The 16,720-nt window shown below is 33.8% G+C and overlaps 1 protein-coding gene across 1 annotated transcript in view; it reads left to right on the top strand.

The window, feature by feature from the left end:
* LOC139773470 (neuroendocrine convertase 1) overlaps positions 1-16,720 on the top strand; it is a 33,574-nt gene that overhangs the window by 3,797 nt on the left and 13,057 nt on the right. Inside the window, exons 3-4 of the mRNA XM_071707901.1 lie at positions 15,527-15,631; positions 15,883-16,098. Of these exons, the coding sequence (XP_071564002.1) occupies positions 15,527-15,631; positions 15,883-16,098 (321 nt within the window). The remainder of the gene's footprint in view (positions 1-15,526; positions 15,632-15,882; positions 16,099-16,720) is intronic.

Here is a 16,720-nt window from a genome sequence, read left to right as displayed (position 1 = left end):
TGTTTCGGAGTTTCGGCAGCGTGCTGTGGATATACGAGAGTGCTGGATACGCCGGCGGCCGCCAAATCGTTTCCTTTGCTATACGGATGACTGCAAAGAGATTATCCCCGTAAGGGGAGCCTCACGAGCCATTTGATCGTTCGTTCATTCCGTTCCGTTCGCGTCCGTTCCGCCAACGTCGCCTTTACCGCGCGCTCGCAGACGTCTCTCTCGCGCGCGGATCTCAGGGCCTGTGGTGTACTTTGCAAAACGAGTTTCACTGCGAGATCACCGCGAGAACCCGAGAGAAAATATCGGGGCGAATAGGGCCGATATCGTATCTTTTTCCTTTTCCTTTGACGGGAACGTCTCAGGCAATCGCCTTATTTTCATCCGTAAACGCCGCCGAGCGCCGGGTGCTCCCTGCAGTTTTCGATGCGTAATATCGGAAGACGTACGAGGAGCGGCAGCAATACCAGTCCAATTTCCTAGGAATATCTCGTTAATCGTGTGTTAAATCGAGCAGCATATTACGTGCCGTAGTGCGCTATTTTCATGCGGATTCGTAATGTAGTTTAGGATATCTCGCTTTATATGGACGTACGCCGTAATCCGATATGAATTCGAACAATTAAATTTCAAAATATATATCGCGCAAATAAAATTTATTCGGGTTTTATTTGCGATATGTTATATCGAGTTACATTGTCCAAAAATTTCAAATATAAAACCACAGATGCTTATATTTGCATATAAATTAATAATTATTATAATGGAAATATACATTAAAGAAGCAAGGATTTGAAACTCGATTTTAACCGTTTATAATGGTACTTGTAATATTTTGCATATCTTAAGAACTACACAAATCTTAACGTCTCCATGCACTGCAATAAACCGAAAACGGGATCGCAGTTGTAAGGCATTGCCGCCGCCTACATTCGCAAACGATAATATCTATAGTTATCGTGAACTTTACACAACGAGTTTTGCCACTCGTGTGCGAGAAGCATCGGCCAAACGATATCGTATCTTTTCCCTGGGCTTTGACGAGAACACTGTGCAATCGATCCCTTCCATCTGTCCCACGATACGTGGTTTGCACTGAAAATACTAAGTGCTAGAAAAATTATATTTGCTCGTTCTCCTCTCGGAAGGCAATGGCAAACCACCGAGAGTATTCTTGCCATGAACACTTCTCTAAAAAAAAATATAGCCGTTCGGAATCGGCGTTAAACTGTGTAGGTCCCATGTATGTACAATGTGTATAATCTACGTGCGCAACACATGTATATGAAGAGAAGTCACCACGCTCGGACAATTATGGACATGCTGTATAAAATCAAAGAGTTGCATGGTTTCTTCGGTAATCCTCAGTCCTATTACATAAGTAATAATTAAACCATGCAACTCTTTGATTTTAAACAGCAGGTCCATAATTTTATTTCTTTAATCAATGAAATATTCATATAGATAAGAGATGAATATCTTTTTACCTGCGTATTCTTTTTTTATCAACAATGCAAAACAAAATTGTTTAACAAAAAATCTTATCAGTTAATTTTAATTACACTTTAACGATCTTTATTTTTCTTAGTTTTAGTTCTGAACAAAAACAAACAGATATTAAAAGCAAAATTAATTCTTTATTCTCGACAAACTGGCAAAAATATAAATAATGTGCACTACGTTTCAAATTGATTGTGAAAATTGTGATGCGTCTTATATAGGGCGGACAAAGAGACACCTAGAGACTAGAGTCAAGGAGCATTGTAATGATATTAAAAAACATTGCAGCAATCACTCGGTTGTGAGCAAACATCGACTACACAACAACCATAATTTCAAGTGGTCAGAGCCTAAAATCTTGCACAAGGAGTGTAATGTGAGAATGAGAGAGATTGCTGAAATGTTTTTTATAAAGAAACAGAAAGATACCATTAATCTTCAAAGAGACACTGAGAATCTAAACTCCGTATATGACGGTGTCATCTCGTCTGTTTAATTGTTTATACTTTATTTTTCCTCTTGTCAACCTTTCTGACCCCTTGATTCGTTTCTCTTTGTCAGCGTTTAGTCTCCTGAATACTTCCATTCGCATGACACGTCACATTGGAGATCCTCTCACTCGATATATGCATAATTGTGGATTTTTGATATATGAGACACGTAAGAATCGATTTTCACATTTTCTATCCACTTATGATTTCTATATGAGCAATTGTCTACAGTTGTACTTATGACTATGTTGGAACATTCCCATAAACACAAGGATGTCTTTTAAGTACCACATGACGAGTCAAAATTGACGATTAGGTAATGCTCTCTAATTTTAATGACTATCTTTTATTTATTGTATTATACAACTCTATGTTCTTAGTTTTTAGACCGCACTTGAGAAGGGCTCGAACCAAGAGCCGAAACGTAGTGCACATTATTTATATTTTTGCCAGTTTGTCGAGAATAAAGAATTAATTTTGTTTTTAATTACTGGCGGAGGAAGTTATTGTTTTAGATATTAAAAGTATAGAAAGTAATATTAAATAAAATAAAAGTAATATTAAATAACATTAAAAGAGTAAATAACCTTAATATAATAGATACATGTTTAAAGAAAAGAAAAAGAAACGAACAGTGAGGTAAATATTTAAATCTATGATTGCGCACGTAAATTTTTCAACGCAAGAGTTTCATGTGTCTCAAAGGATTCCTGATTTGTCGCGCCGCTACTATGTGTTTGGCTGCTCGCATTACGGTACGCGTTTTCTTAATGAGTTCGGCATAATTACGTAAATGTAGTTGCTTTTTTAACCTCCCGAACGTCTCCGAAAGTCTCCCTTCTTTAAGTGCGACACTTTTACCCGAGAAACTGCGAGCTGCACGCGAGAGGAGGGCATCGCGAGGGCACCGTACCGCAGCAACTGCAACTGCTTCGCCAAGCACGCGCGGTCTACCGCAATCCGCGAGCGAGCGCAACGCGTGAGATTGCTCTTAGGTTGTCTGTAAGTGCATATATCCAGCGCGGTTACGACATGTAATTATTTCATATAATTAAGCCCACTCGTAACGACCAACCAGGAGTATGCGACGTAACCGCGATGTTAACGGGCCGAATGGAAAAGTGATGAACACGTTTCAAAGAGTTTAATTACATAGCGCACGCAAATTCGTCGTAGCTCTGTAGAGTGCCCTGTAATTCGTAGCGTTTATTATCATTTATGCCTACTCTTTATTCTGCACCGCCGTACGTACTATTAAATAATACAATGTGTGCATGAATTCGCACAAACGAGCATGAGTCGAGTCAGTTTGCAACTTGTTTAGTGTTCATCATTTTACGATATAATGAGGAACAAAGATAGCGTTTGGTGCGTCCAAATATAAGGCCAGAACAAATCTTTTTCAAAGAGATAAATTTCTGAAAATATCACACAGACTTTTCTATATCAAATCTTTATATCGCGAATATATAAATTGCCGAAAATAATAAATTTTGGTACTACATTTATACATATATTGTCACCTTTATTATACTTAATATTAAATAAAGATTTCTAAATCAAAAATTCAAATATAATGTCGTTTATCAAGATCAAGTGTATGTGGAATATACCGTGAATGCCGTGTTTCAGACATAACTAGCTTCCAAAGGTAGGGAGGTTTACGCAAGGATGACTGATCCGCACAGTCATTTGGGCTTAACGAACCCACAGACCCGAGTTCAATACACTGCGGACATTCATATTTATTTACATACATATACATATATCCATTTTTTTGAACGAAAATGCAATAAACATTTAAGGAAAAGTTGACATAGACACAGCATGATAGTAAAAGCTTATTTTGTATTTATATTCCTTAATAAAAAAAAAAGAATATGTAAGTTTGGCATCGTCGACGGTAGAACGTATAATAAGAATAGGCCTTTTATAAGTGTCGTTATGCAATAATGCTAAATAGTAAATTGTGAATAACACATCATTTAAATTTAGTGCAAATTTTTGAACTAAAAATAGTATGTCATAAATGTTATTCATGTTAAATGCATTTACAATCTATGCTTATTTAATGCTCCTTATTGATAGCAAATTTAACTATGCAAAATCACAATTAGGCCTGGTTGCACCAACATTGCATAACTTTAACCTTAGATTAACTCACTCTTTATCTCTTTCTAACTGTCCCCCTTAGAAAGAGATAAAAAGTGAGTTAAGTTAAGGTTAAAGTTATGCGACGTTGCGTTGACACCGGGCCTTAATCGTCTTTTATTTACATATCTATAAAAAAAATTAATATTATAGCAGTTAATTAGCAGTGGATTGTCAAGACATTTATATATTAAAGGGATCGAATTTTTATATAGCAAAATTATAAAATTGTCAAAGTATCTGATAAAATGATATTTGATCAACGAGCAATTAGTTGAGCTGGAACTTAAGATATCTCCCTGATTTGTTTCTCATTATCATACATCTTACGCACAATCTTCTATTATAAAGGGCCGAGATTGCCCTTTCAATCAAGTCTGGGCCTCAGGGCAAATTGGAATTCGGTTATCGAGAATCTGTTATAGAATTGTCGGAATGAATTTCCTGACATGAATTTTCCTGTCGATAGATAGAAACTGTTTCTTTATTTTAGAGGCACAGCAGCGTGGATGTTTGGAGAGACGGGGATATTATCGTTAGGAATATTATCGTCGGACGGAGATATTGTCACAATAGCATCTGTTTTAATTGAAATAAAGTATTTTAAATGTTTGCTAAATATTTTATAATAAGGTATATGTGTATTACTAAGAAAAAAGTTTCCATACATTTTTATATATGTTCAAAATTAATTATTGATTTCGTTATGTTATAGATTAGAATAAGCTTCATTTTTTAATATTTTCTAAGAAAGAGAAACGTATTACGCGATAAAGTATACATATCTAAAGTTATATTTTACAAAATTTATCTAGCATTGTTTAACCCTAATAGCTCGCCACACGTCCAGTGGACCGCTGAATGTTTTTCGGTTTTTTAGTTTTCACATAATTTTCTATAAGTTTCCCTTATAATAAATTCAGTTTAAGTTTAAATCATTTTCTTAACCTGGATATTATCATAAACATCTTATTCAGATATAATAGTAAAGGCTCACAAGATTAGAAATCAACCAAAGAAAAATGGAGCGTGGAGCCGTAACAAGGTGTTGGTGTTCATATATTCTATACTTAAGTAAAGAATTAACGAATTGTAATGTACATACTGTACATATACATATATTCCAACTTAATAGACTGCGCGCCGATTATTTGTCGGACTTGAAACACAGCTATCTTGGAACATTAATACCCTTCCCTCCCCGGAATTAAATCGACATGATTTAATTATTTTAAAAATATATGAACACCAACACCTTGTTACGGCTTCACGCTCCATTTTTCTTTGATTGATCTTATTCAGAGTCTGTATTTCCAATTTCTACAGTAGTACAAGCTTAAAAATATTAATTAGAATGAAAATGACAATGCGACAAAGTCGAGCGGTCTCACGGACCATGCAGAGTGTAGCGAATTAAGGACTCGAAAATAAGTGTGGTTAGCTAAGGTTAAGAGAATTGGCAAACTAGAAATAATCTATATAGCAGTTATCATGTTCGTTATATGAAAAATAACTTGTTTTATAGGCACAAACATATTAAAACCAGTTTATGATCCGCACGGATTGTTTATAATAATGGTATTTTTAGGCGACATCTCTAACGCGAACATTAATGATGTACGTTTGTAAATTATCGGAAATTACCAATACGGTAGTTCGTTGATTCAGCGTTTGTCAATAATTGAAATAAACGACGTGGCGTCCTGCTGATCACTATAATGAACTTCCCGTGAAGTTATGTCCGTTGACAAATCGTCACAGCAATTTACTGTTCGGAGTGTGTTGCCTTTTCGTTAGCTTCCTTCCTTCGGTTCTCCGGAAAAGATTTAATCTCAATGCGGAATTAACCCACGCCAATATTCCGGCTGATAATAAATATTTGATAGAGCGTAAATCACTGTAAATGTAATTTCGCGTAATTTATATATACAAGTTACAGCTCGTGTAACTTAGATACGGCCGCACCAAAATTTGGTATATTTATAGACATGATTAGTTAGACACAATCTTATAAAATTCCAATATTCTTTATTTTTTATTTAAATATTAAATATTTTATTTTATTTTATTTAAATATCAGTCATTTATTTCAAAAATTGCGAGAGTTTCGAAAATGTCAAAAACTAAAGACTCATTTTGTTTATATTCTTATTTCATTGAATTTTCTTTTATAAACTGAATTACCTATATAATTTCTAGTGAGCGACTTTTATGGATCTGAATTATAATTGTATAACATGCATTATACTTATTTTATTTATAACATTATAAATTAATTCTAAAAGTAATCTGCAAATATCGACGAGACATTTATCAAGCAAATCTCTGTAGGTAGTTATTTTGTTACTATTGCACAACTATTTTCTTGTTTGCAATGCATACAGTTGCTAACTTTTTGTTTTAGGCATAGGGTTAGAATATATAATCAATATAACGTTAATCGGTTCAAAACAATCGACTGTATAGAACTAGTTAGAACTCTTTGATCAAATTCACGTGATGCTGGTTACAGCGTTGATTTCAATTAAAACTTTAACTTTGACATCGACTTCGATACGATAAAGTTTCAAAAGTCAAACACATTAATGCAATTTCTCTTTGCTTATATATATATAAGCAAAGTAAATTTTTTAACTCAATATTCATAAACTACATGAATTGACGAAGATTCCCTGAAAATTTCATGCCTCTATCATTAAAACTCGAAAAGTTATGCAATTTTGAATATTTGAAAAAAAAACCGATTTTTTAATCGAAAATATTGAAAATCGCTGGTAGCGACCTCTAAAACTTGTTCGATTTTGCTCCCCTTTTGAGGAAAATTCTTTTTTTAGGTAAGCTTTGATATTTTGGAGTGTATCGCGAAAAATACAAAAAGAAGGTTTTTTTGAATCACCCTATTGAATATGTAGCATTTGGATAATTTATTATTCTATCAACTTAAATTTGACAACAAAAGTTAGAATGCAATACAGACACCTAAATAAAGATTATGACATGCATTATTTCTACATTACGGGTAACGTGGTTTTTTGAATTTGTTGTTTAAACAAATTTTTAGCAACAAATTAACCGATGTTCAAGCATTTGATTATTGAAATGTGTTTTTGGATTACCTAGATGTAATTTAAAATCAAAACCAAATCCCAGATCGCTGGCGCCTATTAGTTACAGACAATTATTTTTTTATTATAAACAAAAGAAACGTAAAAAAATTGTTTCCGAAAATAAATTTTTTAACTCAATATTCATAAACTACATGAATTGACGAAGATTCCCTGAAAATTTCATGCCTCTATCATTAAAACTCGAAAAGTTATGCAATTTTGAATATTTGAAAAAAAAACCGATTTTTTAATCGAAAATATTGAAAATCGCTGGTAGCGACCTCTAAAACTTGTTCGATTTTGCTCCCCTTTTGAGGAAAATTCTTTTTTTAGGTAAGCTTTGATATTTTGGGGTGTATCGCGAAAAATAAAAAAAGAAGGTTTTTTTGAATCACCCTAATATATATATATATACGCTTGCTACAGTCCAACTATTGTAAAGATTGCCAACTTTCACTGCCTCTTTGCATTTCTCATCGTTGCTCTTCAAAATGCTCAAGACTCTCTCAGATATCTTTCAAAAAGCACATAAATATATACAAGATTATAGCTACTTCTCTCTTTGCAACGTAGACACCGTTTCTCCGAATGTTAAAATGTTAACCATTTACTATACACTCTATAAATTCGAATCCTGTATGATTTCGGAACGCGATTAAATTAAATACATTTATTTCTTACAATTTAAACATGTTAAAAACCATAACCAGAAACATAGAAACTCACTTATTTCCGATTCTTTTTGCTTTGAGTAGAAACAATTTCGAATTTAACACAAAGCATAAAGGAAAGGTTATTATCCGTGCGTTTTCTCTAAAATACTAAATTGCAAAGACTCTGATAACAATGTGGTCGTTTGTTTGTGCATGCATAACAAAGTTTAGGGTATCATTGTCAGTTTAGGTATTTACTGTTACATATCACCGTGGCTGTATAAACGCTTGCCTAAAGTGTGAGTACTGCCAGTTTGGGAACCTGCACGTGAACTTGTAGATCGTTGAGAACTTCTACCCTCCGCTGAATTCAATGCATGTAATTGAATTTGCAGTCCAGAAGTGCCAGACATCGCGTAATCCCAAGTAATACGTACATCAGAGTGTCATGGGCCGCCACTCACAATATGTTCAGCTGTTAAGAAAAATTCCACGCTGCGGTCTAGCATTTCGAAATCTAAAGCTTTGCAGCCCAAGTATAATAGTCTCGCAAAATGAAAAGATATTTGACAGATCAACTCGAATTTCTTTTTTTAATTCACATATTATATTAACGAGATGTGTATTTTAAATACTATATATATTTATATGCATTATTAATATTTATATATGCATATAGGTACATATATATTAATATTTTCAAGTCAGTTAACGCAGATAAGTAAATAATATGTTTCAAATTTAAAAATATTGTGGATATTATCAATTCATATTGCTTTAATTTATATAGAAAAGTAATGAACTTTTTTGTTATGTCTCACAAAAATGTGTAAACAAATATAACGGAAAATTATATGTTAACAAAATTTCGAAATATAAAACATACAGAAAAAGGATTAGAAAATGATCTCGCAACAAAAACCGTGATCGAGCTATTTCTTTTATATAAAAACATATCGAACACTCGATTTTATTACATATAAAAGCTATAGAGAGAGAAAAAAAAGAAATTATTTGTAGTTGCAGTCAAAAAACCGGATTTCCTGTACACTCGTATCTACTCCCGTTTGCTTCCGGTAGCATAGTAACAACGACTATGTACCAATCGCTTATGTAATATGAACAGTAAATACACGTGTCGCGTACATAATCATGCATGCGATACATACGTCAGCATTCACATATACGGCTTACATAAGACGAAACATGTACTGTAAATGCAATATCTGAAGATTGTCACGCATACACATGCGAGCTTTCACGTGCGCTTTGTGCGATTGTTGACCTATATTTTAACTGTATTTATCTTATTTATTTTAGCAAAAATCCTTTTAAACGCTACAATGTTATCTATTAAAAAATATTCTTGTAAGTTATTAATAAATTCTTTTACGAATAAATAAATAAAGTATTCTGTAAAATATTCAAAGTGAACAATATATATATATATATATATATATATATATTACATATATGAAAATTGAAGTAAGAATGTATTGATTAATTTGATGGAAATTGCTTCTTTTGAACACGCTTAAGCAAAGGGAACAAGCTTTATTAAGAAAATTTAAAACGAAGTACGATTAGATATTATCCTCTTTACAATTTTTTAATATTTTTTAATATTTTTTAATATTATCTCAACAAGTAAACTACAAATTAAAAATTCTAGTATAATAAAATTTATTTCAAATTTCATGAGAAACAAGAATCGTAAATCATTTATGTCTTTCAACCGCTTTAATTTAGGAATTATTGATATCTCGACATTAAAACTACATGCACTCTGAGATAAATCTCTAATTATACATAAGTTGGATCATTTTTTATTCATAAATTATTTGAGCAGTTTTACAAATCTGTTAAATTATAGCCTACTTAAAATTAAATGAAGAATATGATATCATTGATTGATATCTACATTTTTTAAGCTTTCCAGAAAAAGCACTTTATTTTTATAGTTTATAATTCATTGTTTGCGGGATGTTTCTTTTAAGGAAAAAAATCGACTCCTGTTTTCAAAAACTCCATATGGCTTGGCAGATCAAGAGCCTGTAAAAAGTTTGGAGAGAACACTCGTCGCCTACGACACCCCGTATAACCGTACGCCATACACACATTCGTGTACGCAGAATACACGGAGAACGCGGAGAATGCTCAAAGGAATTCGAGAGACAGGGACGAAGGTGTGGTCGGGAAACGACGAGGGTTGCTATAGAGCGGGCAAGGCCGGGTAGGGAGAAGAGGATAGAGACGTTAGGGTTTTCATTGGAAACTGACGACGCCTGCGGGAGCTTACGGGTGCGGGATTACGAGAGACAGTTGGAAATCCGATCAAAACAAATGGACTGCGAAAATACTTTGTCTCTCTCTCTCTCTCTCTCTCTCTCTCTCTCTCTCTCTCTCTCTCTCTCTCTCTCTCTCTCTCTCTCTCTCTCTCTCTCTCTCTCTCTCTCTCTCTCTCTCTCTCTCTCTCTCTCTCTCTCTCTCTCTCTCTCTCTCTCTCTCTCTCTCTCTCTCTCTCTCTCTCTCTCTCTCTCTCTCTCTCTCTCTCTCTCTCTCTCTCTCTCTCTCTCTCTCTCTCTCTCTCTCTCTCTCTCTCTCTCTCTCTCTCTCTCTCTCTCTCTCTCTCTCTCTCTCCCCCTCTCCCTGTCTTTCTCTGCGTGCGCCCTTCCCTCTTCCCATTTCTCTCATCTTTACCCACGGTTCACGCCCAATATTCGCCCGGAGGGGGTTATAAGCGACTTGGACCGCCAATTCGCAGATTTTCCTGTATCTATACCGAATACGAGACATCCCTCTTAGCAGTCGGAAAGCGCAATCTGAATACCGATAAGACGGGATCGTCCGTTGATCGCGAAGTAATGACCGGCACTGATTTCTCGCCTCTATCTATTTCTTCCCTTTTACGTGCACGAAGATATTTCTCACGGGCACCTTCGCACACGCGGAAAATACTACTATTGGTGGTGTGATGATGCTTAAGCTTCGAAACCATCGTCTTCGCGCGAGCTTAAGACGATGGAATATATAGAAAATGTACAGAATAGCATCCTTCCGAGAGGTGTTACATGTATTAGGAATCATTAAATGGCGAGGAAGTCAAGTAAGATGCAATTAAGCGAAACTTTACCAATTAGCGAATAATATCTGTTTACCAGGACAATATAATACAATAATGTGAAATTAGGAGTTTAAATTGTAAACATAATTGAATTATGCATATGAAATCAATTTTTACAATTTGAATAGATTAATATTTTTTTTATACGTATAAAACATTGATCCAGAATTAGCAAATAATAAAGTTGTCGTTTATATGGGATAGGTATATCTAAAATCAATTCTTTCTTGAAGGAAAATTGTTAAAAATTATTTTATGTCACAATTTCCCACTAAATTAAAATAATGTTAATTATCTGTTTATGCCTCTAAAGATTCGCAAAAGGCCTTTTATTTTCAATGGCTTATAGTTTCAAAATTGAAGCTAAAAATCCACTTCTTTTACTTCATCAAGTTTAGAATACAACACTTGCTTAGTTTAATTATTATATGTTTAATTGGATTGTTGAAGAAAAATCAATTAGGCGAAATTGAATTAGTTTACGTTTATTTAAGGAAAAACCGATATGTACATTCTCGGCTTAATGTTACTAAGGAAAGCCATTTCGTATCAGATTAACATCGCGATATCACGGTAATACTCGGTAATAACCGTAATATTCGCCTCGTCGCTCGCTGATTGCGAAGTAATGACCGTCCCCGATTTTCTCTTCGTGCTTCTCACGTACACGTTCCGTACAACCGCCGAATTCTCCCCGACCGCTGTGCTTACCGATTACGAGGAAAGAGGAAAGGGCCATTATCACGTAGTCGACGAATTCGAGTTTGAAGCGTTCCCACGTGGAATTTAAGAGAAGCACCCGCGTGACACCTCGAAAGCACGTGCCCTATCTACCCAAACGCTGTTCCGCGTTAAAAGCGGCGACCTTGAAGTCGTCGCTCGGTAAAAGGGTCGGAAATGCTCACGTGCCGATCGCGAACCTCTTTAAGAATTCGACGTCGGAGAAGTTTGCGGAAGCTATATCGAACCGCAAGATTTCCGGAATTAACCCCTTTCACAACGGAACACGTACTCATGAAGTAGAAGTTTCTGCGGAATTTTATTATCAGTTGTTTTAAAACTTACTTCAAAATCCGTTCACGAGATATCTTGCACAGAACATGACTTCGCTTTATCAGTGAAATAAACGACAATTAATGTCAAATTAAAAAAATATATCGTTTAATGAATTTGATTTTCCACAGCAAGCATCGTAACAGAAATAAGAAAAAGTCACAATTAATGTAAGCTTTTTACAAATAAAAGAACATTATTATAATTAGTTGAATCTTATTAATAATAAGTAAATCATTGACCGATAAGTGATTCTCACAAGTAAATAGAGATATGCCATTTACAATAAGACTGGTTTTTTATACCTGTTAATATTTACGTGAATTTATATACTTTTTTTCAACTTAAACTGCGCGCCGATTATTTGTCGATCTTGAAACATAATTATTCGTTGGAAATAAATTCAACATACTTAAATCGATAATCGATTTAACTTTTTAATGCTAATAAGTATGCTAATAAGCACGTGCACCCTTGGCTGGAGTTTTTCGCAATTAATTCTTTACAGTGATTGCAAAAGTTAAATTAATTATCGATCTAAATATATTGAATTTACTGTTCTAACAAATAACTATGTTCCAAGGCTGTCAAATAACCAGCGCGCAATTTAAGTGGAAAAAAATATATAAATTCACACAAATATTTATAGTTTAATTATAAGTTACAAGAAATACTAGCCCGACTGTAGGATGGTATATCTCTATTCATTTGTGATAATCTTATAATATAGTATCTCTCTTTTCTTTAGTTAATTAAGCTATTCGAGAAAACGTTAATAAACCTTCCTTTCGGTAAATTGTTCCGTACGCCATCATTTAATATTAAATTCATATAGTTTACATTTGTAGATCTGTGTTTGCGGAGGGTAGAAAGATTTCCGATCGATCCATGAGTCGCGATGTAAAATCCTAAATGCTTAATGCGGCGTGCGTGGCATACGTGATCATGGATACGCAAACGTGCAACATTTATTACACCGCTGTATTGAAAAGTGTATCCTGCCGGATATTCAGTAGTTTATCAGCGAGTTCAGTGAAGCATTTTGACGATCAAATTTATTCCTTCCAATCGGATGCACAACAGATATGATGGATAGTGGATTAAAGGATTTTTGCGCATGTTGTATGGGATTAAGAGGATAGCAGACGAAAGGATTATTGTTTTATAATCCCGGTGCCCTGAATTTCCTTGGATCTCTGCCGCGGAGTTTGATTGCGCTTAGTATTATCTATATCCATGAAAAATACAATACGAAAGAAATCACTGTTGTCGATCTGTCACAATTAATAGAATTAATAAAATATAATAAAAAATGTAAAATAATATACTGTAAAGATAGCAATTAATTAATTATGAATTCTTATAAAAAGAGATATACCTAAATCATTGCAAAGATATCAAAACGTTTAACAATTTATTTTGTAATTATTTTGTTATTAATTACGTATATAAAATACAAATTTAATATTAAATAATATTTTAAAGGAATAATTAAACAATCTTATATAAAAATCTTATAACAACAGAAATATAGCTAAAAATTAAAAGTAATTAGTATTAAAAATAATAATTACATATAGCATTTTAAATTTACAACTTATTTAGAACTAATACTTTTGTAGGTAATGAATTGATTCATTTTTTTTTTACATTGTCCAACTGTCAAATTGAAACTGCAATTTGTGCAGAATAGATACACGTATCAAAATGCTACTGTAACATCGCTCAAACCAATTTACGATATAAATGCCAATACGCAATCTCATGTAAAAAAGAATAACGTATATCGACAATTACCAGGAGCTGTAGGTCGGACAGTTAGGAGGTATTTCGAAATAAACGGCACGTGCCTGATGCGTTACGGAAATATCATAGCCTTTCCCCCTTGCACAAACGACATCCAGTTTCCTACCAGGTGGTCTCCCCCTCCAACACTCTTTCTCCCTCGCTCAGTCTCTGTCATATATTGCTTTACGCCAAGCGGAACATCGCATGCGGATGCCATATAAAAACGAAGGCAAACCGGCCACGTGACACCGTGGATAATAATAACGTTACGATACCCTATTTAGACTTTCGATAGTTCCCCCCAAAAGAGTCGCTCGATCTACCAACTGCTTTCGTATGCTATCCTGATCGCAGCGTCCCTTTCATCCGTTTAAAGGGCGCGGACGTCGGGACGTCTAGTTTTACCCTCACCCTAAGCGTCAACGAAGGGTTGTTGCGTCGTCGCGCATGAGATAGAGGTGTGATCGTGTGATGTTGATGAACGTTCGAAGAAGTCATTTAATTCACGTATTGAACGTGTCGATTTTACACAATGGTGTATTAACTTCTCTTCTTCTTAATTTAAAATGTAAACTTTTAATTTAAATAAATCTGATAATATTTATTTTTTGCGTATAACAAGCGTTCTATAACCGTAAAATGTTTCAATATTTTTAGATAAATAATTGATTAACTAAAGACTCTCGATATTAAAATTAATGAATAACAAGGGAAAGTGGGGCTTTGAGAGTCAAATGTGATTAATTATGCGTAAGTTAATGTGATGTAACATTTAATTAATAATTTAATACAAATTATAAATCGTCTTATAATTTGTATTGAATTATTAATTAAATGTTACCTAACGTTATTATTATTTTATTATTTATTTCTTAATCCGTGCCTTGCGGCTTTGGATAATGACTTCCAGTTTATATATCTGATGTGTTTTGTAAATTTCTTATAGTTATATAAGAGTGGGTATAAGTGCGCGCGCTCTCAGTTATTACACACACACACACACACACACACACACACACACACACACACACACACACACACACACACACACACACACACACACACACACACACACACACACACACACACACACACACACATTTTAGTTATCACTTAATAATTAATTTAAACTAAATGTTACCTAACGTTAACTCATGCACCAACTAACGCACGTGCGTTTGACTTTTAAAGCTCACTTTTCTTTGTGTTACTCGTTAATTTTAACATTTTCTATTTCTATAATTAAATTGTTTAATAAAAATAATATTAATAATATTTATTTATATTTTAAAAATTAGCTGTATTTATATAAACAATTCTCTTTAACTATATTACTAACAATAAGTACATCTCTCTATAAAGTTATATAATTAATGAAGAGAGAATGTGTCAAATTGCGAAGAAACAATTTATGTATATATAAACGGTATATATCCACCGATTCTATAGACAGTGTAGACCAAATATATCATAGTATTAATCTATGCTGATGAACACCGAGGAAAAAGGATGAGCTGCGAAAAGAGAACAGATGGAAGGACGGAGTTTTAACACTTATTTAAGCAAAAATTTAAATAAAGGCTTAATCCGACTTCAAGTTCATTAAATATGCAACCAGTATCATTGGGGCTCGCTTGATAAATTTACATGTAATGGATCTCTTCATTCCAGGTTCTCGGATTCAAGGACACATATATATGGCTTAAGGATGATAATCCGAGCCAAAAGAAAAGGGGAAATATTCGCTTGACGAAGGCTCTTAATGCAAACTCTAAGGTAACACTTTTACTCTTTATTTTATGATTTCAAATAACGTTCTATAGAGAGGATTCTGTAACGGAGCTTTGTGAAAAATTAATAATTTCTATAAATAATTTTCTTAAGTTAAGAAATTAATAATATTTCTGCATATAAATAAAAATAATATTAGTAATAAGGTTTGCAACAACAAATACAGTTGTATAAATGCAAAATTATAAGAGATAGAGGCAATCTTCTTAACATAATTTGCGTTTTATCGAGGAAAGATCATCTGGGCGGATCAGCAGAAAACCGTAAAACGACTTAAACGCGATTATGTCTCATTAGCCGATTTGGAGTCTGAAAAACCATTAACGCGAGAAAAACGTGTACAACTAAACATATACGGAGATGCATCAAATGCCATTAATAGCGAGAATCATGTTGCTGATGTCCGCAAACGGATATTCAACGATGAACTTTGGGATCAGGAATGGTATCTGGTAATAATATTTTATAACATTTATGCAGTTTTCTGTAATATTTCATTAAATAATACTCTGATGATACTAGATTATGCAATGCGGATTCGTAACAAAAAAGATTTAAGATTAAAATAATTTTAACAAATCTTCAATTAATATATAAAAGGTACATATTGCCCATGTATTACATTGTTATCTATATCATTAATATAATTCCAGAATTATAAATATTATACACAGATGTCAATTTCAAAATATTTTAAAAATCTAGTTTATTTTGATACACCCATACGAGTGAACCCGAAGAAAGTCACTTCGTAAAAGTTATAAGAAAAAATCCAAAAAAGCAGAAGCTGTAAGCAACAGTACAAATAAATACAGTTAATAGTTTTGTAGGTTTGCATAACTAATATATTTTATTTTATTTATTATTTATTATTTATACAAAACGCGTAATAGAGGTGTACATAGGGTAGTATGTTTCCAATAATGAAATCAAGAGACACGGTAGTGTCTCGCGCCAAGTACACGCGAAGCGAGACCGCACCGTGACTCTTTTACGCGACGCGACGAGTTGCGAGTACTCGAGATGTGTACACTAACTTGGCAGCGACATATATATGAGCCTCTCAGAAGCCAA

This window comes from Temnothorax nylanderi, unplaced genomic scaffold (assembly GCF_030848795.1).
Source record: "Temnothorax nylanderi isolate EJ_2023f unplaced genomic scaffold, tnyl_v1.0 TNYL_tig0062_pilon, whole genome shotgun sequence".
Taxonomy (NCBI): Eukaryota; Metazoa; Arthropoda; class Insecta; order Hymenoptera; family Formicidae; genus Temnothorax; species Temnothorax nylanderi.
Note: the sequence above shows the minus strand (reverse complement) of the source record. Positions and strands in the feature narration are given on the sequence as shown.